Source organism: Barbus barbus, assembly GCF_936440315.1.
Source record: "Barbus barbus genome assembly, chromosome: 11".
NCBI classification, from domain to species: domain Eukaryota; kingdom Metazoa; phylum Chordata; class Actinopteri; order Cypriniformes; family Cyprinidae; genus Barbus; species Barbus barbus.
The window spans coordinates 2791054-2816802 of NC_136739.1; the positions used below are offsets into that span (position 1 = coordinate 2791054).

Genomic DNA, 25749 nt, shown 5'->3' on the forward strand with positions numbered 1-25749 from the left:
GAAATCAAACTAAACAGACAGGACTATAAATACACAGGTAAATCATAGATAACGAGACAAACACAGCTGGACAAGGATTAACTAATGATTACATTTAACAAGGACAGGAAACAAACCAAATATGGACACAAGAGGCAGGAACACATGACACGCGCGACAGAGGACTGACACCTACCCAACACCTAAACTTAACAACTACATTAACTATTATTAAAGCAGCAAATTAGGGGTTTATTGAGGCAAAATTCATAGTTAATGTTTTGTTTATTTAAATAGCGAGAATTGGGCCTTAAAATAAAGTATGACCCAGTGTAGTTTTTCAACATCATAAAGTAATTCAAGAGGGTGAGTTCACAACTTCATTTTTGGCTGAACTACCTCTTTAACTACACTGGACCATGACCAGCTCCATGTACTTCTGGATTTGGGACTTTTTATCTATCAGAAGACCTTGACCATGTCCTACTTTCTCTAATCTCTAATGTATTTGCTCATATTCTGCAAGAACTCTCTGCTTTCCACAGGCATATTATCCTCAGCTGAGTCTGCAGGGGCATTCTGTCAAGGAGTAAATTTTCCACAATCCAGCAGCTCTGTCTCTCTGGTACTGTATAAGCACATTATAAGACATGCATATTACATGGCATATAAAAAGCCCTAAAGTTCATTACAATTAATATTAATTAAGTGTTTTCACTGCAGAGGCCTCTGATCTGCTTCCTCTGTCTCCAGGCGAGAGAGAGAGCTCAGTCACATGAGGGTTAACGCAAGAACTTGCAAAACGCCTCAGATATGTAGACAAAAATGCTGATCATTAACGAACTGAACTAAAGCTGATGAAGTGCACTGAAAACAATGTTGGATATCAAGTAAAACAGAATGAAGACTTAATATTACTTCCTATATAGCAAAACAAACCAATTTTAGTGGTCTTGTTTCTGGAAGTTCTTGGTTTTGGTTTCCCATTTATCTCATCCCATGAAACATCGCAAATGACAAATGAATACTAAAATGACAGTCCAATAAAAAAAAAAAAACACTGACTCGTACAATATAACATTTAATATCCAGGATATATCATCGATAAAAAAAAAAGAGCTGGAGATAAGTGCCTTGAAATCTTTACAGTATGTGTCGTCATAATTTCTCTATAGAGAAAATGAATGTGATTTTTACTTCCTAACTGTTGTGCCCTATAGAGGTAATGGAGTACCACACGGTTAATCACAGTTTACTGAAATAACACAAACTCTCTAAACCCTGGCAGCATGCACTCTGTGCCCTTGCTCTCTATAAATGAAGGAGATGTGTTTTCATTACCGAGGCCTTTGGGTGAAAAGATGTCCTGCCCTCCTGACACCATGAGTCACAGAGAATTAGGGATCCTTATTAGAGCCATGATCTAATTTTCTAACTTGAAATCACACAATCTGTCTGCAGTTTACAGTGCTGTTTTCAAATGAGTACATCTGTCTCCCATTCTTTCACCATTTACATAATCATTTAATAGAGGCAGTACTGTATTGATTGACTCAATCATTCTGCTTAGGGTTTGTTCTAAACCTCTGATGTTAAGTCTTAAAATCTAGAATTAATTCAGACCGAATTACTTAATATACACAGCCCATACAAACTTTCAGCCTTACACAGTTTCCTTCAGGAAATGTAACCATAGTTTATTTTGCCTACTTACTTTACTCAATGGTGCATATCTAGTCAACATCAAATGGTAGAGTTTTGACATTTTAGAACATGGAAGCACAAAAAAGTAACCATTTAGGAACTGACCATAAAAAAATCCTCAACCACTAAAGCAGTCCTGTGTAAAATCCCTGTGGACCATGCTTATAATAGTTGATGGCTATTTTGAGATACAGTGGAGATGAGACTAATGGTGGTGAATAAAGAGCAGGAAATGAGGTATTGATTCAGATCACACTGGTTTTCATGCCAGACCAGAAGCAATTCATGCAGGTAAAAACTTTTTAAGGAATATCAACTTAAAAACTTGAGCCCCCAAAATTGCTGAAATTACACAAAATAAAATACTTTCTTAAACAAACATATACATTAACAATCAAGTGCAACAACCATTCACTACATATGCAAGAATTGTTTAACGTCCTACCTTATTATACCGCATGTTCATACTTTCTTTATACATGCATACATTCGCCTCCTCACTTTGTACTTTAATACATTTTAGGCTTTTGTCAATGTGTAACATTGAAAACATCATTTGAAACCACAAAATAGCCAGATTTGAAAACAGTTTATCAGCCCAAGGTCAAATCAATGGACGTACAAGAGGATAAAATGCTGTGGTACATAATATAACTTTTACCACATGGCATTTCCCTCAGGTTTGTAAGTGGAAGCTAACAATAACTTTGCAAGTAGATGCTGGCGTTCACCCTACCCTCTTCTTGCCTTCCCACTTCGGCTCTGGGGAGAAAACGCATCCCACCCACAGACTCGGGACGCTTCCAACTCATTAACATGGGCTTGGAGAGTTTTTAATTAGCATTAATGTGCTGAAGCTAACACAGGCAGCGGTCTACCGTTTCTGAACTCTCTCACTGGGGACTGGATGGGGAATTAGAAACGTGTTACCCACAGTTCCACTGTACTGAGACTCAAGTATGAGAACTCACATGCATCACCTTGCCGTGGCTCCCTCTACCCCCCTCTCAACGGGATGATCTGACTCTGAAGCTTCAGAATGATAGAGATTTATGAAGTTCTTTTCTTGCTACACAACCTCCGAAACCCAAAAGCTGCTTTTCCAAGTAAAAGGCCTGACAAAGCAGAGCGAGGAGATGCTTCAAGTCAGGTGCAAATCAAACCCTTATCTTCACAAGTAAACTTCACACACCCGCGCGCATGAATGTGAATGCTTTGGGCAGACGCACACACACAAATCCACATGTCTGACAAGCACATTTTCACTTGGCTGAGCAAAGCAGTAGCTGAAAGACTGGTTCACATAAAATCTGTGCAGCACATTGAGTCATTCATGTATAGACATCATGTCACTTATCCTGTAGTGAAGGGGGGAAAAAACGCAAAGTGCAGATTTCCAAACATCTGAACACCTGCAAAAATCCATATAATCGAGATTAATGCTATCTAACCAAATGGGCACAAACACCCAATCTGTCATCAATACCATGTGACCAAATGTGAAACTGGAAAACGAACAGGTGCAGCTGGAGAAAAACATATTAGTACAGACAGAAAATGAGCCTTTAGAAATACTCAAGAAGGGTCCACTAAGCACCCCTGCTGACAATCCTGATCCCGTCTGTTAAGGTCAAATGAAACCCTATTCAGTAGAGGGGACAGAGGTCAGAGGTCAAGGGAACCAAAACACATGCCAAGAGTAGCTAACAGGGATCGTGACCTTTTTACAGTCTCAACTCACAACCCTGAAGCCATGTTTAACACTGTGAGGATGTCTAATAGATCTTCATGAGTGTCTCGGTCACATTTGAAAAGCATATTTTACTTATTAACACATCTTAGTACTGCTCTCATTTTATGAATGATGCTATTCTTCTGATGTTGTCCTCTGCCCTCTTAAGCAATGTTGGCCCCAAAAAAGTTAAAAATAACTTAAACTACACTTAAAAATGGTTTTCTTTTTACTAAACCATAATTATAGAGTTCAAAATTAAAACAAAAAGTAGACTACTGTTAAAAATTTTAGGATCTGTAAGATCATTAATTCATTCATTCATGTTTATGTTTTTGAAATAAGTCTCTTATTCTCACCAAGGCTGCATTTATTTGATCAAAAACAAAAACAAAACAGTAATACTGTGAGATATTATTACAAAATAAAATTAATGTTTATTTTTTATTTTTTATAATATTTAAAAACGGCAAAGATGACAATAGCAAAGCAGAATTTGCTTGATTGAATTTTTCTTAAACCAAAGGAAGTTGGAAAATAACATCATTTTTAGAAAGTTAAAAACAAGAGCATTTATTTTAAATAAAAATATTTAGCAACAATGCAAAAGTCTTTGCTGATCAATTTAAATGATCCTTGCTGAATTAAAAAAAAAAAGCTCAGCGTGGGACCAGATGGTTATGTATGTAATGAAATTCAATAAGGGCAGCTGTAAAGTTTTTTATGGATCTGTGCTGTTCTTTATGGAAGCCCGTTTCCAGTTTTTATCTTGCAATTCTGACACTTTTCCCAGGATTGTGAGATCTAAACTCACAATTGCGAGTTATAAAGTCCAGTTCTGAGGAGAAAAAAGACTGATATGTTCTCAGAATTATGAGTTTTCTGAGGAAAAACAAAGTCAGAATTGAGAGTTTGTATCAGGCAATTCTGAGAGAAAATAAAATCAGAATTGCGATATGTAAACTCGCAATTGTGAGAAAAAAAAAGTCTGAATTGTGAGAATTATTATTATTTTTTTATTTTTTTTAATCCAGTGGCGGAAACGGGCTTCCATAGTTATCTGAGAGGTGGAAAGTTGTAACCATGAAGGAAAATTCACGAGCTATGACCGCTAACACATGAAATGTGTTTCATGTTTGACAAGTGTCATGAATGTTTTGACATATTACCTATTGAAATGAAAGTTGGGGTGCATTTATTGATTATTGCAGGATTATTATTTCACAGACAATATTTTATTTGACAAAAACGTTTAAATCATGATATATATTCATATAAACGTGTGTGTATAAACACACACACACACACACACACAAATGTAAATGTGATATGTTACCTTAAAAGCTGCTCCTCCGTGGATGATGGACTTGATGAAGATACCTAGATCCTCGCCGGTCTCACGGGACTTATTACCCTTCAGGCTGACCCCTAACCCAGCAGAGCCCGAATCATTGAGAGGGACCTCAAACATCAGCTGCTCCTTCCCTTCCTCAGACAGCAGCAAGCGGGCCTGCTCCTCTTTCTGACGGGAAAACAACAATGACGGAAGAGAATGAGACGAGGAAGAAGAAGACAGGTCATTCTATTCGAACATAAAAAGCCCACTATTCTACCTTTTCATGCCTCTTTTCTGCCTGTGATGGCAATGGGGTCATTTAGAAAAATAATCCATTCTCCATTATGGAGTCCACATACTCAGCTCCCCGCTGCATTCTCCCTCCCGCTTTTCCCCATTTCCTTTCTTTTCTCTTTGTCTGTTCTCTTTCCATAATGATGCTAAAATTACCTGTACATCTCTTCAGTAAAAGTTTGTTTTAAAATGAATGATAATAAAAAGGGAGGGGGAAAAATGACATTATTATATCTGCGTGGTAAAAATTATTTTTTATGTCGCCACGGGAACAGGCTTTCTTTGCAGAGAAGAATGAAGGAGAGCAAATGAAGGTGAAAATGGGTTTTAAAAAGGTCTAAAAGTAGTATGCATTTGATCTATATAATGGCATAGTGTCTGCTAGAAAGACATAATGAGAGAGAGAAATGTGGACGCCAAAGTGTCTAACAGTGGTTAAACATCCCTACTCTTTATCTGAGCATCCTGATGCACATTCAACAGGACATATCTTCAAAAACAGGACTGTCCTTGCTTTTTTATATATATATACTGTAATAGTTTGGTGTATCATGTAATCATACTCTAAGGCTCCCTTCTCAGTCCAAAAGGCCATTTAAAGCAACAACAGGCTGCACAGATCTCAGCCTTCCTGCTGTCTCCTGTATGGAGTAGTAAATAACTAATTCTCTAATTCTCCAGCTTGGTTGCACCATGTGCTCTAAAGCCAGAATGCAGCTCATAGGTTGCCAGCTCTGTATTATGTGTAATCATACTATGGCATTTACCTTCATCGATCCAGGAGCAACCTTAACATCTCTAAACTAAATGTTTATATCATTATTACAAAGTATAAACAGCCATATATATGTATATATATATATATATATTCAAAGCTGAAAATATAGTACATCCAACTTTATTCACATATAGGGTAAACCGATATATAGTATATAGAAAATTTCAACTGTTAATAAGATAATAAACACAAACATCGTGATTTTCTGTAAAGCTGCTTCAAAATAATGTCTTGTGAAAAGCGTTATACAAATAACACTGAATTGACTTTATAGATGCACAGTGTTACTTTGGAAATGTAATAGGTTTCAATCACTTCATTAAAGTAATGTAACTGATTACATTTGATTACTTTTCAAAATTTCTAACAAGTGTTTTCAAATGTTAATCATTTTCAGACATTTAAAGCAGGCAGGGTTAATCTTACAGTAGTACTCAACACTGATTACTGCCAGTTTTTTTAATCGTTCTTCACTTGAATTAAGATCATAATAATCAAATTGTAAAGCACAAACACCACAAAATCAGACTTCAGCACCTGTTTTTACTTTGAGATTGTTTGAGGTTAAATACTGATTTAAAACCATAAGAAACAGTTTAATAACTATGTTTTTTTTTTCAAATCAAATCTTAAAAAATAAAACATACACAAGTGGTTATCAAATAAGCATGTGTCCTATTCTGTCCTAAACTCCTGAAACATTAGTGTCTCATTTTTTCAAACAGTCAATGCAATTTGGGAAATAAATCAATAAAATCTGTAAGTTTGTGAAAATATTCTGATGCAAACCCCTTTGTAATCTTTAACATTTTAATAATTAACTGCAATTTAATTACACTTTTTTTTCCCTCGTCCCTCGTCCCACCAGACACCACATGAGAGACATGTGATAGTACAACCAGTAGTGTACAGAATCCCTAGACCTGACAGAAGCCGTGAGAACTGTAAATATTACGAAATATTATTACAGGGATGAACAGGGTTGAGAAGGCCAGCTAAGACGGCGTATGTGTGGGTCAGCAAGGCCTGGTTTATCTCTGTTTACTGTGGGATTGTGGGTTTTGAAAGTATTAGTGTCATGCACTCACAAACACACGCTCGACTCAGCAACTCTGAGATTTCTGTGAAGACTGCAAAATACAGCTGACCGTGTGTCATCGGCAAGAGAGGAAAAAGCAGGGGTTTAAGGAATTTAAACCTGAGTAGATGGCCTAAATGCCCTCAAACTAACTTCTAAATGCCAGAGTGACCAACTTGTACGTGTCAGAACTGTTCAAACATGCAAAACCTATTGAATCGTGTACCAAAGCCATTTTCACATTTTCAGATGACCTGAAGACACATGCGAGCTTTATCTAACTAACCAACCAAATGTGTTTGAGTAACTAAACCAAAACGAACGACCACGAAACCAGCCGTGTGAGGTTCTGAATGAAGACAAAGCTAGTCTATCAGCTGGGGAAATCACAGGGCTAAAGCCTGCTGTGTGTACAGCTAGCAGCGCTCCTGTATGCTAACAGTCGTGATATTTCACAGCCGAGCCCCCTGCCAGGACCCCACTCTGAATCAAAATGCCACATCGCATTTACTTCAGCCATTTCCCCCCAGCTAAAAAGGGTTTATCAGTCAGCGTGTAGCCCTGTGTGAGACATATGTCTCCAGCACAAGCCTTTAAGCTTTATTGTTTTAATCATTATGACAAGCAAAGTCATTCAAACTGCAATTCTGACAAAGGGCATAAGTGTTTGAATAAGCACCATCTATATGTCTTAGGCTTGCGTTGTCTAATCTGCATACTCAACATCTGTTCCTCCGCCATTGAAAGCGTCTTAATGATGAACAAGACATATGATGTCATCAGGCGGAGCAGATGGATCACCGTCATCTATAGGTACAGCAGCGAATGACATTCTGAGGGCTTAAAGATGAGCAGATTCGCAGCTGTTCGTTCAGGAAATCACGCCGTCTCTCATAACCTCTCGCTCGCTCTGTGTCAGTCACTCACAAACACATTTAGGCTTCTGTCTCTATTGTTTGAGAGTCAACAGACAGGGCTCTCAGAATTATGGTGCTCCAGGGAAACAGAGACAGCGTATGTGTGTTTGGTGGAGACAGGAAGAGGAAGCAGGGAGGTTCTCCAGGGAATCGGGATGCCATCGGACCTCTGCGGTCTCTGTGAGTGAGTGCTTTACAATGGCTACAGTAAAACAAAGCTTTGTAAGGCCACCCACACAAACAAACACACCACACCTTCAGTGGAAAACTGTCAATTACACGTGATGTATTAATTTCCCATCCGAGGAGTAATATTTTTCTGATACTCATTGGGGATTTTGCAGGAAGCGCGCAAGGGTTTCAAAACAGATGCATTCGTCTTTCAAAAGAAACTTGTGCCAAACCAAAGCGGTAGTTTGGAACAGATATCCGCATCAAGGAATTACAAAGCCACAGCCAAGGAATTGGTTGTTTTTGACCACAACAGTTCTGAAAATGCAGACATGGGAGGATTGTGGGAATGTGTTGCAAAAGCTAAAGGAAATTCCATTGACAACGTTCTACAACAGATGACGACAATTCTATGTGCAGGTCAATGATATGACTGTTTTTCCATTGACGGAATTTTCTGTCATTTGTGAGACAATGCATATAAATCAAAACTGCCGTATGTTACCGAATGAAATGACAATCCAGTAAGTGGTAATGTGCAAGCTTTGGATGTGTTGATGGAAGAGATCTATTCCATCTTGAGCATTCTGAATCTGAATAGTCAGATTTTCATACTGTACAGCAAAATATTCTGGGTTCCATTAATCTTTTGTGAAAATAATCAAAAATGCTGGCAGGCAAAGCGTTAATTTATTAAAATGCATTAAATTCATTACGTTTATACATTTGAAGAAATTTACAAAAACATATAACTCCGATTTAAAAAAAGAAAATTCAAAAATCATATTTTTCACCTAAACAAAATTGGAAAGCAAAATGAAAAAACTAATTCATTTATTCACTTTATTTACACAAAAAATTACTAAAACCTAAAATTACCCTAAGATTAAAATGAGAGAAGAAAATATCAAATAGAAACAAATTCAAAACATTCATAAAAACTGTAATAGTATCTCAGTGATAGTAAAATAACACCACTTTATTGCAGGCATCACTCTTATGTAATTGACCCAAATATATGCATTAAGAAAATCCAGCACTATCTGCTACAAACTAAAATGATCACAACCTTAGCTTCCCTTCATCTTACACAGATTCTGGCTGCCAACAGCTGTTTTTCACTGCATGCAAGTTCAGCATTTGCCAGATTTTGATGCTCTACTGTCAATCCCACAATCCCTTGAGCAAGCCTGTCGTTCCCATACAGAATGAATTGGAAACACTCGCTCATGCTATACCCACCTCACACCAGTGAACATGTAGGGTTAGCCAACCTCATCACTTCCTACTGAGAATGTCCATGTATCAATCCCCTTAATGGGCTACAAGACTCAGCAGTCGTCGTCCACAGGAATGCTGGCATGCCCTTATTCATCAGTCTGAGCCGACTGCTGCTGCTAATGACCGAGTGAGAGCAAGACACCGTTCCATCGGTTTATCTAAGCTTTGAGATCAAGGAAAATAAATGCACAAGCACACACCAACTCTGTTCCAAAGCCTTGATCTGAAGCAAACGATTTCAACACCAAACAACAGTCACCACGCAAATACTGTTCCTCACTGGAGAGACTCAGCTAACATTCACAGTTGATACCAAGGTATCAAGGGTCAGGTGTCAGCATGTTGCCAAGCTAAAAAATCAACATTTTGCTGAACCTTCACAGGCAAAAAGGTCCAATTTATATTGTTAATAGTGTATCAATGGATGAAGCACAGCTCACACTTTCAAACCAAGTCTCTTTCTGTTGGTCAACGTGTGACTAACTTGGAATGTGTTGAAAAATCTGTGTGGGAAAATCTTTTGCACTTTTCCAGATGGTGTGGATCTCTATTGAAATAAAAGTTCCCAGAACAGTGATACATGTGACTGAACCTTAATAGAGATTTGTCCAATCATGTGGTACTTGGAAAGACAACAGATTGCATGCAGGTATGGCATTCTATCACAACAACAATCAATATTTCTCAAATTGCATATAAATCTAGAATTCTGCATTAATAAAACTCAATCTTACAATAAGGTTTTTGCCATTGGCTATTACATCAGGCTCTTTATAGGTCTTGTACAACTGACAGCTTGTTTTGCTTGTGGGTGATATTTCAGTCTCACTTTTGTTAAACGTCCCTTCTGGATTTTCTTTTCCAAATAAATTTGCCGTTAGGTCTTTCTTGTGGAACGTTTTTGCATGACTGCCCCCACAACTGTCAAAACTTGTGAAAGACAAACAAGCTCAGGTGTCTCATTAAAGTCTGAAAGTCAGTTTTACACCCACAGTACCAAATGAGTTTAGTTTAAAAATTAATTGCAGGAATAATGACCCCTCATTATAAATGATAATGCTAAATGTTATCCATTATGATACAAACTACCAGGTACATTTCTTTGGTGTTAATTACAGGAAACACTTGGGAAACACTGCTCTAATAAGTGTAACCCAATATGTCAGCTGCTTCTTTTTTGTTTAAACATCAGTTTGGAAAGGAATACTCTAGGGCTGTAACGTCCCAGTCGATTAGTCGATTAATTGGTCGATATGGTCTGGTTCGACCAAAAATCTGATTGGTCGATTTTTTGCCGCGCTCATTTCATCAGTTTGGCCACGCTCATTTCATCAGGTGGAAAGCACTAATTGCTAATGGGGGTGTTTTCAGAACACCCCCATTGTTTTCACTTTTTTTGGATTAGCCCAACCCACTGGAGAAGAGAGACAGATAAGTAGGCTTTAGAAGGTTTGATGCTGAATATTATTTATTTAATAATAAGCTAGTGTAAAAACAAGAAGCTGTCTCCTTCCAAAGAACCAGTGTTAATTTCGTTAACGAAGAGGACGACGAAAAATATTCGTTAACGAACCTTTTTTCTGTGACTAAGACGAGAAGTTGACGAGATAAAATTAATATCTGATGATAAAAACTATGACGAAATGTATGCGCGTCTTCGTTAACGAGACGAGACGGGACTAAAATGTTATTTGAGGACTACCGGACATTCAAAATACATCCTATAGGCTAAGTTGACTGTCTTGTCTTTTAAAATGTGCGTCCCTGTCACTGGATCGCAATCAGATGAGGGGCGTTTGTATATCTCACAGTATGGCAGCCGCAGTGGGCGGATACGCTACCAAAACGCAAACTAGCGATCTGAAACAATGGCCTCAGCAACTGAATGGTTATAGGGATAGGGTGACCAGACATCCCGTTTTTCCCAGGAGTCACAATTCGTTGTTGATTAACTTAAAGTTAGTGAAGGCGCGATAGGCGGAATCACTCTGATAGAAGTGCTCCACTTTCTCAGTTCTCACACAGTGCACGATCAGTTCTCAGTTCTCACAATATTGCACAATTGCGCTGTGCCCACTGTTTGTGTTAGTTTTGAGCCTAAGATGCTTTATTTTTCAGTTATGCACTTTATTTGGTTTCTGCTCTTGTTTGTTTAATAAATATTCTTTTTTATTAAAGTGGACGCGCCTTTTGTGTTTATTAAGAGTAAAAGCTTTAAGTCTATTCGTGTCTCAGCCGCGAAGCTGAGCTCTTATGTTCAGCCTCGCTCTGTTCGAGCTGCGCAGAGCGGCTGAAATGATAGTGTCTGACAGTTATACTTATAACATATGACAAAAATAATTTTCTAAATTATGTTGCACATTCCTCAAAAGTTCTTGTGATATCACTAGTTGACAACATAGTACTGTTTTCAGAAATCACAGGCTATGATATTGCGCAGGTGCACGTGATGCACCGCTGTCAGAGACGACAGACTCGTGTGTCAGACTCATTTCAGTGCAAAATAATTAGGTCAAAAACGATTTAATATACTGCAAATAGCCTATTAGTTTTTTATGTTTATTTATAATTAATTTAGGCAGACAACAAGGCTACCAAGTACTGAGCACAGTGCGTATCTAATTAATGTAACGTACGTTTTTTTTTCTCCCCACGTCATTTTTAGTCGATTTTTAGTCGAAAGTTTCAGGACTTCAGTCGACCAAGATTTTCTTTGGTTGATTACAGCCCTAGAATACTCAGCTGGAGTGCATCAGTGATGCCTAAAATGCTGTCTAGGTAGGTAGTTCTCTAGAGTTTGTAACAGACTCCAACACTTGTGTATCTATACAAGGCATAACAGTGCTAACAATGCCAAATGCATCATTTATACCTCCTTGAAATGAGGAAAATCTAGCGAAAGGAAACGTCAGGGTCATGGCGTTTGTTCCATCCATTTCCTCTTGATTTAACCCATGGAAGGGGGAAGGAAGGATGAGGAAGAGGAAATGTGGTAGCAAAGCCATCGTCCTTCACTGTTAGTCTATCTGTCATTGATCCGCTCATACTCCCCACTTTGGTTTACCCATAGGGTCTCAGGAAATCAAGACTCAAGGCCAGAGAAAGAGTCTGTGAGAGACAGTTAATGCAGCAAACACACACTGAGCTTTAATGGTCACTTTAGCTTCTTTAGTGTTGAACACTGAAAAGACAAAAAAAAACAGGCGTTTATCAGAGTGTGGTAACAGGAAGGAACAAAGGGAGACTGTTAAAGAGGGAGTGCGAGAGACACTCCTGGACAATCAATGATGCGATGTTAAACAAGAGCTGAATTGATTCTCTTGATGTTCTTGCCATGTAAAAAAAACACTATGCAAACATTTTGTTCAAACACTGGTGAGGACATGTAGCTGTGACACATTATTAAGATATAATTCACTTAAATCACTAAAAATGTACTTAAGACTCAAGACTTGTTAGCAAGATTTGACCTGGATTAGAAATTATAGACTCTGTGAACAGTGAGCTTGTTGTGAATAATGATTAAACTAGCAGGGAATGATACAGATTTTTTTATGGTAATAATTTAGTAGACAGAACTTAAAGGGATAGTTCACCCAAAAATAAAAAAAATATTTCATTAACTACTCACCCTCATGTTGTTCCAAACCCGTAAGACCGCAGTTCATATTCGGAACACAAATTAAGATATTTTAAGACCCTTGCTGTACCCTCCATAGACATCAAGGGTCCTTACACGATCAAGGTCCAGAAACGTAGCAAGGAGATCGGTAAAATAGTCCATGTGACATCAGGGGTTCAACTGTAATTTTACGAAGCTACAAGAATACTTTTTGTGCGCAAAAGAAAAAAAAAACGACTTTATTCAACAGTTCGTCAGCATAGCGCTATTTTGGAGAACGGAAAGTACGTATGCTCTTCTGTGTTAGCCACATAACAGATGCTTGTTTTCATTCAAATCAAAGTGTAAATATACGTAGATGATGTATCCGTGTGGTGCGGCTGACACAGAAGAGCATACACAGTTTCCGTCCAGCGGATATTCTCCGAAATGGCACTACGCTGATGTAGAGGAGATGAACTGTTGAATAAAGTCGTTATTTTTGTTTTCTTTGCATTCAAAAAGTATTCTCGTTGCTTCGTAAAATTACGGTTGAACCCCTGATGTCACATGGATTATTTTACCGATCTCCTTGCTACGTTTCTGGACCTTGATCGTGTAAGGACCCTTGATGTCTATGGAGGGTCTGAGAGCTCTCAGATTCCATCAAAAATATCTTAATGTGTGTTCCGAAGATGAACAGAGGTCTCATGTATATTTAATGTATATTTGGTTTGACTATGCTAAAATTTTGCGTAAATATAGCCTCACATCCTTTTTGGCATGCTCGTTGTCAAAAGTGTTATTAGAGAATAGTTTGAAAAATCAACTTGAATTCCATAACTTTTCTCCAGCATGGTCTGAAAATGATTTTGGTGAAAATAAGACAAACCGTCTAGGACAAGTTGGAAAAAAAGTAAGGTTGTTGGATAGTTCAAAATTGTGAAAAATCTTGACCCATTCAGATCAAGTGTGCAATTGAAAAAGAACATATGGTTCAAACGCAATTAGCATAAACATAAGTGCAACTTTGAGCTGTTGGTGACACTAGAGGGTTTAAGTTAGACACTCCAAACTCACTATGGTTAATGTTGAGACTGTCCTCTATCTATGTGCCAAAGCAGCAGCAGAGGGAGGAAAAGAAGACTACTAATGGATACAAAAGGTGCTTCACTTGGGCCCAGCGTCAGAGACACGTCTGGTGCCTGGACACATATGTACCAAACCCATCACAAGGGAGCCATATAAATGAACTGCATAATTCACAGACAATTTTTAACAGCACAGGCACATTTACGCACACTCAATGTGCGCACCCCCTCAGGTTAATAAAATAGGGAATGTGGACAATAAGCAGCATGTGGACAAAAAGCCAAGTGCACTACGGGTCATGATATTTTACTACTCGGGGAGAGAAAGGAGGATTATTCTAATGTTCCGGATGTGGTCAATTCAGTACACCTTCCCATCTAAAAATGGTCTATTTAAAAATACTCTCAAAACAACCTTTCAAACAGCTACTGCATTATTTTTATCCAACATTTATACCGGTTGATTTTATCTCCGCAATGCATTATGGCACATAAGGAATTATACATTGCTTTATTCAACATAAAAAAAGAGAAAATTGTGTACTTTCCCCACACAACAAACAAATACATCTATCACTGCCCAATAAAATTCCAGTGGTTTTCTTTGCCTGAGGGCATTTCCGTTCCTATTCGACAAAGATGTACATTCAACTGAGACTAATTTCATTAACCACCAGCAAGAAGTATAGATCTGTCATTCACACACAAACCAGAAAAATAAGAAATATTGTATTACCCTGAGTCTTATTACTGTCTCTTCATAATTGACACAGTATTAGATATTATGCAAAACACAATGCAACTACATAAGTGAGTGCAGCTGGGCTGGTATTAGCTGCAGCAGGTCTGTAAGCACTGCAAAAGCCAGGATAAACAGAGCAGAGAGCCGACCGGCCGGCCGGCATGCTGGGGATCTTCAGGGAAAAGGAGGATTTAATGCGAGGGAGTGTCGGCAAGCTGCACTGGTCAGACATGAACTCACTGAGACATATGGCCAGAAGGGTATCTGCTTGTCCTGAGCCGGTGAGGTCATAGTGATGCCAAAACAAGCCAATGTGCATTACGAATGAAAAACTAAAACAAAGAATTCCCAATATTGTGTCACAACAGTCAACTCATTATACTATTTCAAGAGATAAGGATCTCGGCAGGGATATTATTCATATGCTTTTGTTGAATGCTGATTATACGTATTAATTAATATTTAAATATTTGGTTTAACTTTGCCAAACATCATCAGCTAAAATGTTTATTTTTGTTTTCTAAAACTAGATGCTATTTTAGTAAATCTGTTGAGTAAATCTGACCAAAATAAATAAATGTGACATGACAAAAAAAATTAGGTAACACTTTAGAATAGGGAACACGTATTCACTATTAACTACGACTTTTCCCTCTATAAATACTGGGTAGGATTAGGGATGTAGAATAAGGTCATGTAGAATAAGGCATTAATATGTGCTTAATTACTACTAATAAATGGCTAATATTCTAGCAATATGCATGCTAATAAGCAACTAATTAAGATGACCTAAAATAAAGTGTTAGCAAAAAGTATTAACTTTAAATGAGATTTAAACAGACAAGATATAAAATACTATGATTTAAAAAACAAAAACAAAAAAATACTAAATTATGATGCCAGCTGCACTGATCTGTTCATGTTTTTGTCCCACTGGATTTCTCAAAAGAACTTTACTCACTAAACAGTACATGTGCTTGTAGATATATTCGGAGAGTTGTGAAAAATGCAAGCTGCTCTGCAAAGGCAATTTATTCAGAGACAAGCAATAAGGGTGGAGCATGCAAAGATGCAAATTCATCAGATGGGTCACATAATTTAGGATGAGCTGATAATACCAACTGCAAACCATAGTCCGCCACACTCCAGATCGTCATTACAAGAGCACCTGAGTTTAGAAAACCTCTTTCACATCAACCAAACGAACTCATGTCCAAACCACAAACTGCAGTGAAAGCACGGTAAAAGCTTGGTTGGGCTTTTGTAGAGAGCTAAGCAGATCCTCTGTAATGCCGATTCGCTGGCGCTGATAATCAAATCCTGTGAATACACTCAAAAGCACATGACTCAGGCCCATGGACGCTTTTATTGGGTGTGGATCAAAGGCCCGGTTCTGATGGGGGGGGTAATCTTGCAAGAGACAGCTCATGTGCTCTATATCTCCAGCATGTTTTAAAATGATTCTTTCATTTGGAAAGCACTCTACCACTTTTTCAGCAGTGAGCAGGTGGTGAATCGAACAGTAAAGTGTGTGTGTGTGTGTGTGTGATGGTGACATGTCTTGGTAGTACATCCTGTAAATGCATTAAGAGAGAGCAGCAGATGGTAGAGGAAGGTGTGGGATAGAGTCATACCACCATTACGCTCATACCCACCATCACCCACAGCACATCCCAAACGCACTCACATTCACAGCCTTCCCTCTCGTTTATCCCTAATTCTGCGCCACTGTCAACATCCTTCTGATTGACGGATCTGCCAGTAGTGGACAGGGCTGTATAATACAGCTTTCTTGACAAAATAAATAAATAAAAATTGAACATTCATTAAATAAACAAGGAAACTGATTATGAATAATTTATCTATAATAGACATATTTTCCACATGAATAAACACAGACAGACAGACAGACAGACAGACAGACAGACAGATAGACAGATAGACAGATAGATAGATAGATAGATAGATGTAGGTCTCAAAAAATTAGAATATTAGATTAGATTAGATTAGATTCAACTTTATTGTCATTTATGCAGAGTACAAGTACAGAGCTAATGAAATGCAGTTAGCATCTAACCAGAAGTGCAAGAATATAGTGTTTTATACACTGAAAAAAGTGCACAAGGCATGTCATTACTCTAAAGAAGTTATTATACTTGATCTAACTCAAAACATTTAATTTTCTGTCTAGCCATCAATGTTATGTAAAAAGTTTGGTTGATTTAAATTAAAAGTAAGTCTTGTTAGTGTAAAGTAAATACATTTCTGTAAACTAAATTAAAAATATTGGTTCCCATTGTCACGTGACTTCTAACGTCCTCCGTGGTCGTGCGTGAGGACGTTCAGCTTTCCGCCATCTTGTTACACCGCATGGATGAACTCGGCGTGGTAAAACGGGAATCAAGAAAATTGGTAAGTAATTTTAAACATACGTTTGGGCGTATTATTAACATTATACATGTATGATTTCATAAAATATTATGTTGTACTGTTGTTTTATATACGGTTAGTATTACTAGTTTGACGGCTCTAACTCGGCTAGAAGGTTTACAAGTTTCCCTCATCACGATGTTAAACCGAGTGGAAATAAAATAATAATAATACGAGTAAGTTACGTTAAACTTCTTCAGGTGAGATGGATTGATAGTGAAAGGTACGTTAGTATAAAGACTGTGTCGGGTATGCTGGAGTGCGATACTGTATAAAGTAACTTACATGCAGGCTTCAGACTCTTTGTATGGACTTAACGTTTTTATGAAGCTTTATTATTATGATGATTTTTATTGATTTATTATGAAGCTCGCGTTCGCAAAGGTATTCGCTCTGCTTACTTGTATGGTCTCTCATTTATAATTAATGTTAACACATAACGTTAGCTTTACATGAAGGGCCAAACACATGTCTTTAGTGACATGCCTAAACACTTATTTTAACGTATCGCGTCGACCAGCATACCCAGTAAAGAAGTCGTCTGTTTACTTTTATATGAGCCAGTTTGTTATTTCTCTTTGTCTTTTGTAGGATGGGGTACTGCTGAACAACAATTAGGACAGGTTTTGAATAATCCAGTCACATGAAAAACGTAAGTAATTTGCACCTTTTAATTATTGCTTTGGAGGGTCAGTTTTGAAATTGATCTTTCTTCTCTCCTATGCTACTTCATCATTCTCGTTGGCAAGTAACTCAATGTGGAAATGCAAAGATTGTGGTGTCTCCAAAGCCAAGCGTTCTGAGCTTCTCAAGCATTTTAAGCTTGATCATAGGAATTTTGGACATCGTCATCCTTATCCTTGTGTTTATTCAGACTGTCCTTGTTCATTTAAAACTTGGAGTTCTCTGAAGAGCCATGTGTCAAGGAGGCATCCTCAGCATCCCCCTCAAAAAGATGCATTGACAACTTATAAATGCTTGCTTTGTGAATACAAACACACATCATCGTTTAAAGACTACTTCCATCACATTGGGCAGCACCTGAAAAATAATGAAACTGTTCCTTGTGTTTTCAGTGGGTGCTCATACAAAACCAATATTTATGGATCATTTAGAACGCACAGGGCAAGAAAACACAAATCATTCTCTGAAGAGGACTTAAAGCCTGGCATTGTTGTCAGTGAAAGACCAGTCCCTATTTTTTCAGCAGAAGATGACATTGAATCAGACGAAGATGTCTCACTTGATGAACCTACATCCTCTGGTGTAATAACAGAAAATACTGAGGACTTGTCCAAAGCTATAGAGCACAAATTAGCCTCAGTCCTATTAAAGTTAGAGCACGTTTTTCTTGTACCTGGTGTGGCCATTGATGACCTTTTGCAGGAGTTGCAGTATTTAATTAGTACAGTTTCAGTTCCAGTTGTTAATCAAACTATTCACCAGGTACTACAGGAACATAATTTGCAGGTTGATAAAGTTGTTGTAGATGAGTTAGCCACCTTTCTTTGCCAGTCACATCCAATTCAAACAGCAATCAGAGAGCAAGGTCCACTTTCCACTACATGGAAACGGAAGGCATACTACAAAGCCCATTTTTCAGTAGTAAAGCCTGTAGAGTATGTGCTTGATCGGAGTGATGGAAGGACATTTCAGTACGTTCCAATTCTACAATCGCTGCAGCAACTTCTGAGTTGCCAGCCAATACTTGATAATACACTTCATTTAAAATCAGTGTATAAAGGAGATGAATGTAAATATACATGTTTTTTTGATTCACTCAACTTCCAAAGGAATGAACTGTTTTCTGAACCTGCTATCTCTTTAATTTTGTACGTTGATGAATTTGAGATATGCAATCCCCTTGGCACGTCCAAGAAAAAACACAAAGTTTTTGGGGTTTATTGGATATTAGGCAATTTAAATGAAGGATGTCAGTCATCCCTGTCTGCTATAAATTTAGCTGCTTTAATTAAAAGCAGTGATGTTAAGCGTTTTGGGTACGACAAAGTGCTGGAACCATTGATTGATGACCTTGTCACGTTGGAGAGACATGGGCTTTTCATTGAAAACCTGGGAAAGACTGTGAAGGGCACAGTTCAATGTATTGTTGCTGACAATCTTGGTGCTCACAGTATTGCCGGATTTGTGGAAAATTTCTCTGGAAAATATGTCTGCAGATTTTGTACAGCAGAGAAAGAAGAATACCAGACTCAAGAAGTTGGATCTGAAACATTCTGCATCAGAACTGAAGAACTACATTCTGCTCATCTTCAGTTTATGAAAGACAATGACTTGCCTCACCATTTTGGTGTGAAAGGGGGGTGTGTGTTTTCAGAAAAATTATCACACTTCAATGTTTGCACAGGATTCCCGGCTGATGTTATGCATGATCTCTTTGAGGGTATTGTCCCTTTTGAGATAGCTTTGTCCTTGACAGTCTTTTCATCTAAAAAGTATTTCACCTTGGAACACCTGAATAAAGAAATTCAGAACTTTCCATTCAAATGGAATGACAAGACAAATCGTCCACATACTGTTCCTCTCACATTTTCTGCAAGAAGAACAGTAGGGGGTAATGCCCATGAAAATTGGAGCCTGTTGAGGTTTTTTCCTTTTTTGATTGGAGACAGAGTGCCTGCCAATGAACCTGCGTGGCAACTTCTAAATGATTTGAAAGATATTGTAGATCTTGTTGTCACTCCTTCACACACCAAAGCTTCTATAGCATATCTGGCCTTCAAGATATCTGAGCATAGAATCAGATTCCAAGAGGTTTTTCCCGAGACTAAAATTTTGCCCAAACACCACTACTTGGAGCATTATCCTGAGCTAATTGAGAAATTTGGCCCTCTGGTTGCTCTGTGGACAATGCGATTCGAGGCTAAGCATAGCTTCTTTAAAAGAGTTGTGCGTCACACCAACTGCTTCAAGAATGTGCTCCTGTCGTTGTCACAAAGACATCAGTTTCATATGGCATATCATCTGTATCAGTGCAGCTCTCTTACACCAAGATTGGAAGTATCACATGTTTCTAATCTTCCCATTGATGTTCTGAATGAAGACATATCACGGACTGTACAACAGAAACACCCAAACCTGGATGTTGTGTGCTTGGCCAAGGAAGTAACATTTAAAGGCTTCACCTACAGAGAAAGTATGGTCATTGCTCATGGAGAATGTTCAGGACTTCCAGAGTTTGGCGAAATTGTGCAAATTATTGTGTTGCAGGACAAACCACTGTTCATTGTCAGAAGACTTGATGCATGGTATACTGAACATTATAGAGCCTATGTCTTGGTCCAGTCATCTGACAAGAAAATCGAACTTTTAGAGCACCTTGACCTTACAGACCCATATCCACTTGTTCAGTACACAATTGGGGGGAGACGCATGGTGGCTCTGAAGAGATATATACATGTTTGAGGTTAGAATTGTTTATAAATTCTAAGAAAAGTGCACAAGACGTAGTGAACATGTAAATGTCTTGCAATTATCTATTACTTGTACTGCATCTAATCTTATTTTATTTTTTCCAGAATCTGTTAGCATGTCAGGAAGATCTGCCAAGCTTTTGGTGATTGTGAGTCAAGATGATTCAAGAAAGTTGCTTCTGCCAGATGGGATTCCCGAATCAGTGGATGAGCTCATTGAAAAAGTGAGGGAAGCTTTTGGATTAAATGGTAGATTCAGACTACAGTATCAGGATAAAGATTTTGGGGATGTATTTGTAAATTTGACAAACACTGGAGAACTTCAGAGTCTTGGCACTCTAAAGATTATCCCGTTGCCAGACGAAGACTCATTCACTGCTCAAACAAATGATGGGACCCAGTCTAATGATGATGCTCTGTCCTCTGTTGGCTCTGGCGACACTGATGATACAATTATCCTCTCACCCCCTGGCTCAGAAACTACTACAAGAAATCAACAGTGGCCAAAAGAATTTAATATTCCACGCTTTGCTTATGACACTGAACTCCAATTAGAGAGGGGAAATGCTCTTTTTAAGGCTAACGGAACAAGGCTGACTGTCACTCCAAAGATGAAGTCTGATATTCTGGAGAAGGTTTGTGATGAGATATACAAGTATAAATCTTATCCCAGCAGTGCAAACTTCTGTGAAGTTTCAGAGGCACTTATCAAGAAACATCCTTGCTTAGCAGAAAAAGGATCCTTCAATGGGTGCTATGGGTGGACACAGAGACTTAAAATGAAGATGGGAAACCTACGCACACAGTTGAAAGGTCTCGGATGCCCTGAGTATTTGGTAAATTCTCTGAAAACCAAAGCCTCAGACCATGCTTTTCCAGCAAAAAATGTGAAACGACCTAAACGTGGTGAGGCCAATCATATCCCATCCCTACCTGCTGGAGAGACCTCAGCAAATCTTGAAATTGAGCGCCTGGCACTTTTAAAGGAAGTGAAGAAAAGAAACAATGCATTGACAATCAGAGAAAAAATGACAAAGACGTTTGCCTTACGCAGACAAGAGATTGTGGAAAACCAACCTAGTGTTCAGGAACTGCAAGAAAGATGGCCAGGTCTGTTTCAACAAGAGGAGGTAAAAGCATTTATTTTATTGAAAAATGTTAAAATGTAAGTGACTAATCCAGAATTTACCATAGTTTTTACCATGGGATTTTAGTATGCAATGCTTTTGAAAATGTCTTAGATGCCCTAATTATACCTTTTGTTGTTTAATTCTTTGTGTGTACATGTATTTTTACAGTATTTAAGTAAAATCATTTTTTTCAGAAGTCTATTTTGTTTCCCTTTCTTACAGATTAATGCAGAATTTTTGCGCATCACGACCTTACCTTTACAATCGAGATTTATGGCCTCTTTGGACAGACAGAGCTCTCAGCTTCTCCAGGTTATTAGGAGCAAAGGTGGAGTCCTCCGTGAAAAAACTAAGGACACTATTAAAGTTATGGATCAGGTATTAGTTGCATGCGAACAAAATTGCTTGTGGCAATCAATTTAGTAGTGTTTTGGTCTAATAAAAACATCTTGAACATTTTGTAGAGTCTGGACATAGACATCAGAAGAGAGTGCCTGCTGAAGTGCCTGATCATGTACCTTGGTGAAGATGCAAGCTGTCTGATCAAAGAATACACGGTAATGTAGACAATGCAAACTACTGAAATTTTCTCCAACCATGTTTACGTTAAAGTTATATTTCACTACCAAATCAACATTTCCCCATGTTTTACTCACCCTCAAGGCATCCTAACTGAATATGGTTATATTCTTGAAAAACAATACAGGCAAAGTTATAATCCTACGTATCATTTTACTTCCAAGCGGTAGAATAGGAGTGAATTGTTGACTTTTTGAAGCTTCAAATAGTGCATCCATCGATCAAAGAACTGCTCGACACGCCTCTGTGGTCTTAACAAAGGTCTTCTCAAGCCTTGAGGGTGAGTAAAACGTGGGGAAATTTTGATTTGGTAGTGACATATCGCTTTAAAGTAGTTCAAGTAATTGTATTATTTACACATCAGCCTGTGTGACTTTCTTCCACAGAACACAAAATAATATATTTTGAAGAATGCTGTTAAGAGCCCCCCATTCACTTGCATTGGTTTTGTGTCCATACAATAATAGTGAATATGTGCTGCTCTGTTACCAACATTGTTCAAAATTCTGCAGAGGACAGTAATTCATACAGGTTTGAAATGACAAGAGGGCGTGTAAATGATGACAAAAATGATTTGACAAAAAATCAAAATGATTTTGAATGTGAACTACTCCTTTAAAAGGGGTTGGTTCACCCAAAAATGCATTTTGAACACTGTTGAGTAGATTGATAAATGCCTCTGATTGGCCATTGTGGTACTGCACTCAACAAATATGTCTGTGATTGTCTACAATGGTCAACACATGGGAGCGTTTGATTGTACAAGTGTTTAAAAGCATTTTCAAAGCCAAAGAGAGTGTAAAAGTATGTCTTCACCCAAAAATTGTCATCACTTACTCTACTCTTACAAATTCTAACACTACTCGTACAAATTCTTACTCTACTCGTACAAATTAAATTTTTACACTGAACACAAATGAAGATATTTTAATGAAAGTTAGCAACAGACGTTTGGGCTCTACATTGACCTCCATAGTAGGACGGCTAACTAAATTTTGTAATTTTCAGATGAAGGGTTTTTTTTTTTCTTTTTTTTCACAGTCCCTCAATTTCTCTCTGTTCTTGTATGTTTTTAGGCTGACCAGAGGGAGGAAGCGGAGAGAGAATTTGAAAAGACCACCATGGCATTTTTTGTGATCCGTGAAAGTGATGCTCTTAGTCGTGCACTGGACATTTCCATTGTCATTGACGGTGTGGAAGTACTAAATAAGTTGCCCTCTGTTGCATGTGCCTGTGCCATGATGTTTGGACTCATTTATGCACTGAACTTAAAATATCCTGAAGGACTCAAATATACTTTTGAGGCCTTTCAAAAAATAATCATGGACATAGAGAGTAAGCAGATGAGCCGAAGGGTGCAGAACCTTTCTTCAAAGCTGCAGGAGTAAATTTGTTTCCTTTGTTTCCTTTACTACTGTTTACTAAACCTGATTTGTTTTATCTTGGTTAAGTTGTGTTTTATTAAGGTTAGTTAAATAGTTTACCCAAAAATGAAAATTCTTACATTGTTTACTCATCCTTAAGCTATTCAAGTATTTAACTTTAATAAAATTTGGTTCAGAGACATTTTATGACAATTATGAGAGAAGTTTCATTTTTGGGTAAATTATTCCATGAAGGTGAAAATATATATATTTTTTTTTTTTTTCATTGGCTAATTTGGTAGGTGTTTTAATAAGTGTTTGGTTTTACACTGCCCATTTTAAACCAGTTTTTGGGCCAAACTTGTTTTAACTTCAGAAGAATTCTAAAGCTTTAATTTTGTTGTCAGTTCTGATTGACTGTTCATGGAAAGATTGCATGTTTCTCTTCGAAACCATAACTGATTCTTATGGTGAATTTACATTGTATCTAGTGTGTCTATGTATATGGATACTAAAAACTGTAATACAGTATGTTTTTATAACAATACTGTACACATTGTAGAAATGTTTTGACAAAAATTGTCAAGTTTATGATGTTTACATTGCTAGACAGTGTGTATTTGTATGAGGATACTGTACGCATTGTAAAAAAAAAAATTGTATTGACTAAATAAATTGTCAAAGGTTTGATGCTTGAAGTCATTCATCTTAGATGATAAAATTACACATTCTTAAAGTAAATAAATTTCTTTATATTACATTAATATTTTAAATTGTATTTGGTTGGATATTTGGTTAGATGTAAAGTAAAAGAAATAAGTTAATACAAAGAAATAAGTTAACACAAAGTATAATTTGAAATTTCATTAAACTTAAAAACTTTATTTGATTCAAAGATACTTTTTGCTTTGGCTAAGTAATGGATAGTTAATTCTTTTCAAAGTAAAAATTTAAAGTTGATAAAAAGTAAAGTAATTAGATGTAACAAGTTGACGCAAAATTTTTGCTTTGATCCAATGAAACACTTTTTTCAGTGTATGCATATAAGTGCAGAGTAAATGAAGATATGATTTACAGAATGTACAGTGGAATTGCTATATACAGTATTGAGCAGAGTATATACAGAATATAAATAGGAATGCAATGTAGGGATTGTATGTACATTATGAACAGAGCAATGTAGGATTATATACATTATGAACAGCAGAAACGTGAGAACAGTGGTAATAAATAAATACAGCTGGATGAGTGTGCAAAATATTGATAGAACAATGTATTCTATGCAAAATAGCAGCAGTGCAATATTTTATAGAAATAGTTTACTGTGCTTTGTGTAGTAACAACTTTATACAGTTTATAGTGTAATAACTTGTGCAGTCTGTGCAAAATATGAGTAGTGCAAATGCATGTGTGTAAAGTACTGTGACCAGTGCAGTAATAAGCAGCTGCAGGTTAGATTGGTGGTGTGGCGTTCAGAAGTGTCACAGCCTCGGGGAAGAAGCTCTTCCTGAGCCTACTAGTGCGAGAGCGTAGGCACCTGTAACGCCTGCCGGATGGAAGGAGGGTGAAAAGTCCATGGTTAGGGTGAGAGGCATCCTTGATGATGTTTCTTGCCCTGCCCAGACAGCGCTTATGATAAATGTTCTCAATGGAAGTTAACTGGGTGCCGGTGATCCGTTGAGCAGTTTTCACCACCCGCTGGAGTGCTTTGCGGTCAGATGCGGAGCAATTGCTGTACCATACTGAGATGCAGTTCGTGAGTATGCTCTCAATGGTACAGCGGTAGAATTCCACAAGGATCCTGGGATTCAGGTGAACTTTCTTAAGGCTCCTTAAGAAGTAAAGGCGCTGCTGTGCCTTTTTGACCAGAGTGGAGGTGTTATGGGACCAGGTGAGGTCATCAGAGATGTATATGAATAGCTGAATATCATGAATAGCTGAATTTCTTTGTAACTTATTTCAAAAAGTGAAACGTTCATATATATTTTAGATTCATTACATGTAAAGTAAGACATTTTAAAAGTTTTTTTGTTTTAATTTTGATGATTAGAGCTTACAGCTTATGAAAGTCAAAATCCAGTATCTCAAAATATTAGAATATTTCCTAA

The 25749-nt window shown here is 37.6% G+C and overlaps 1 protein-coding gene across 1 annotated transcript in view; it reads right to left on the reverse strand.

The window, feature by feature from the left end:
* Positions 1 to 25749, reverse strand: part of LOC306877001 (partitioning defective 3 homolog B-like) — a 298887-nt gene that overhangs the window by 154563 nt on the left and 118575 nt on the right. The window contains exon 12 of the mRNA XM_079428505.1: positions 4752 to 4937. Within this exon, the coding sequence (XP_079284631.1) occupies positions 4752 to 4937 (186 nt within the window). The remainder of the gene's footprint in view (positions 1 to 4751; positions 4938 to 25749) is intronic.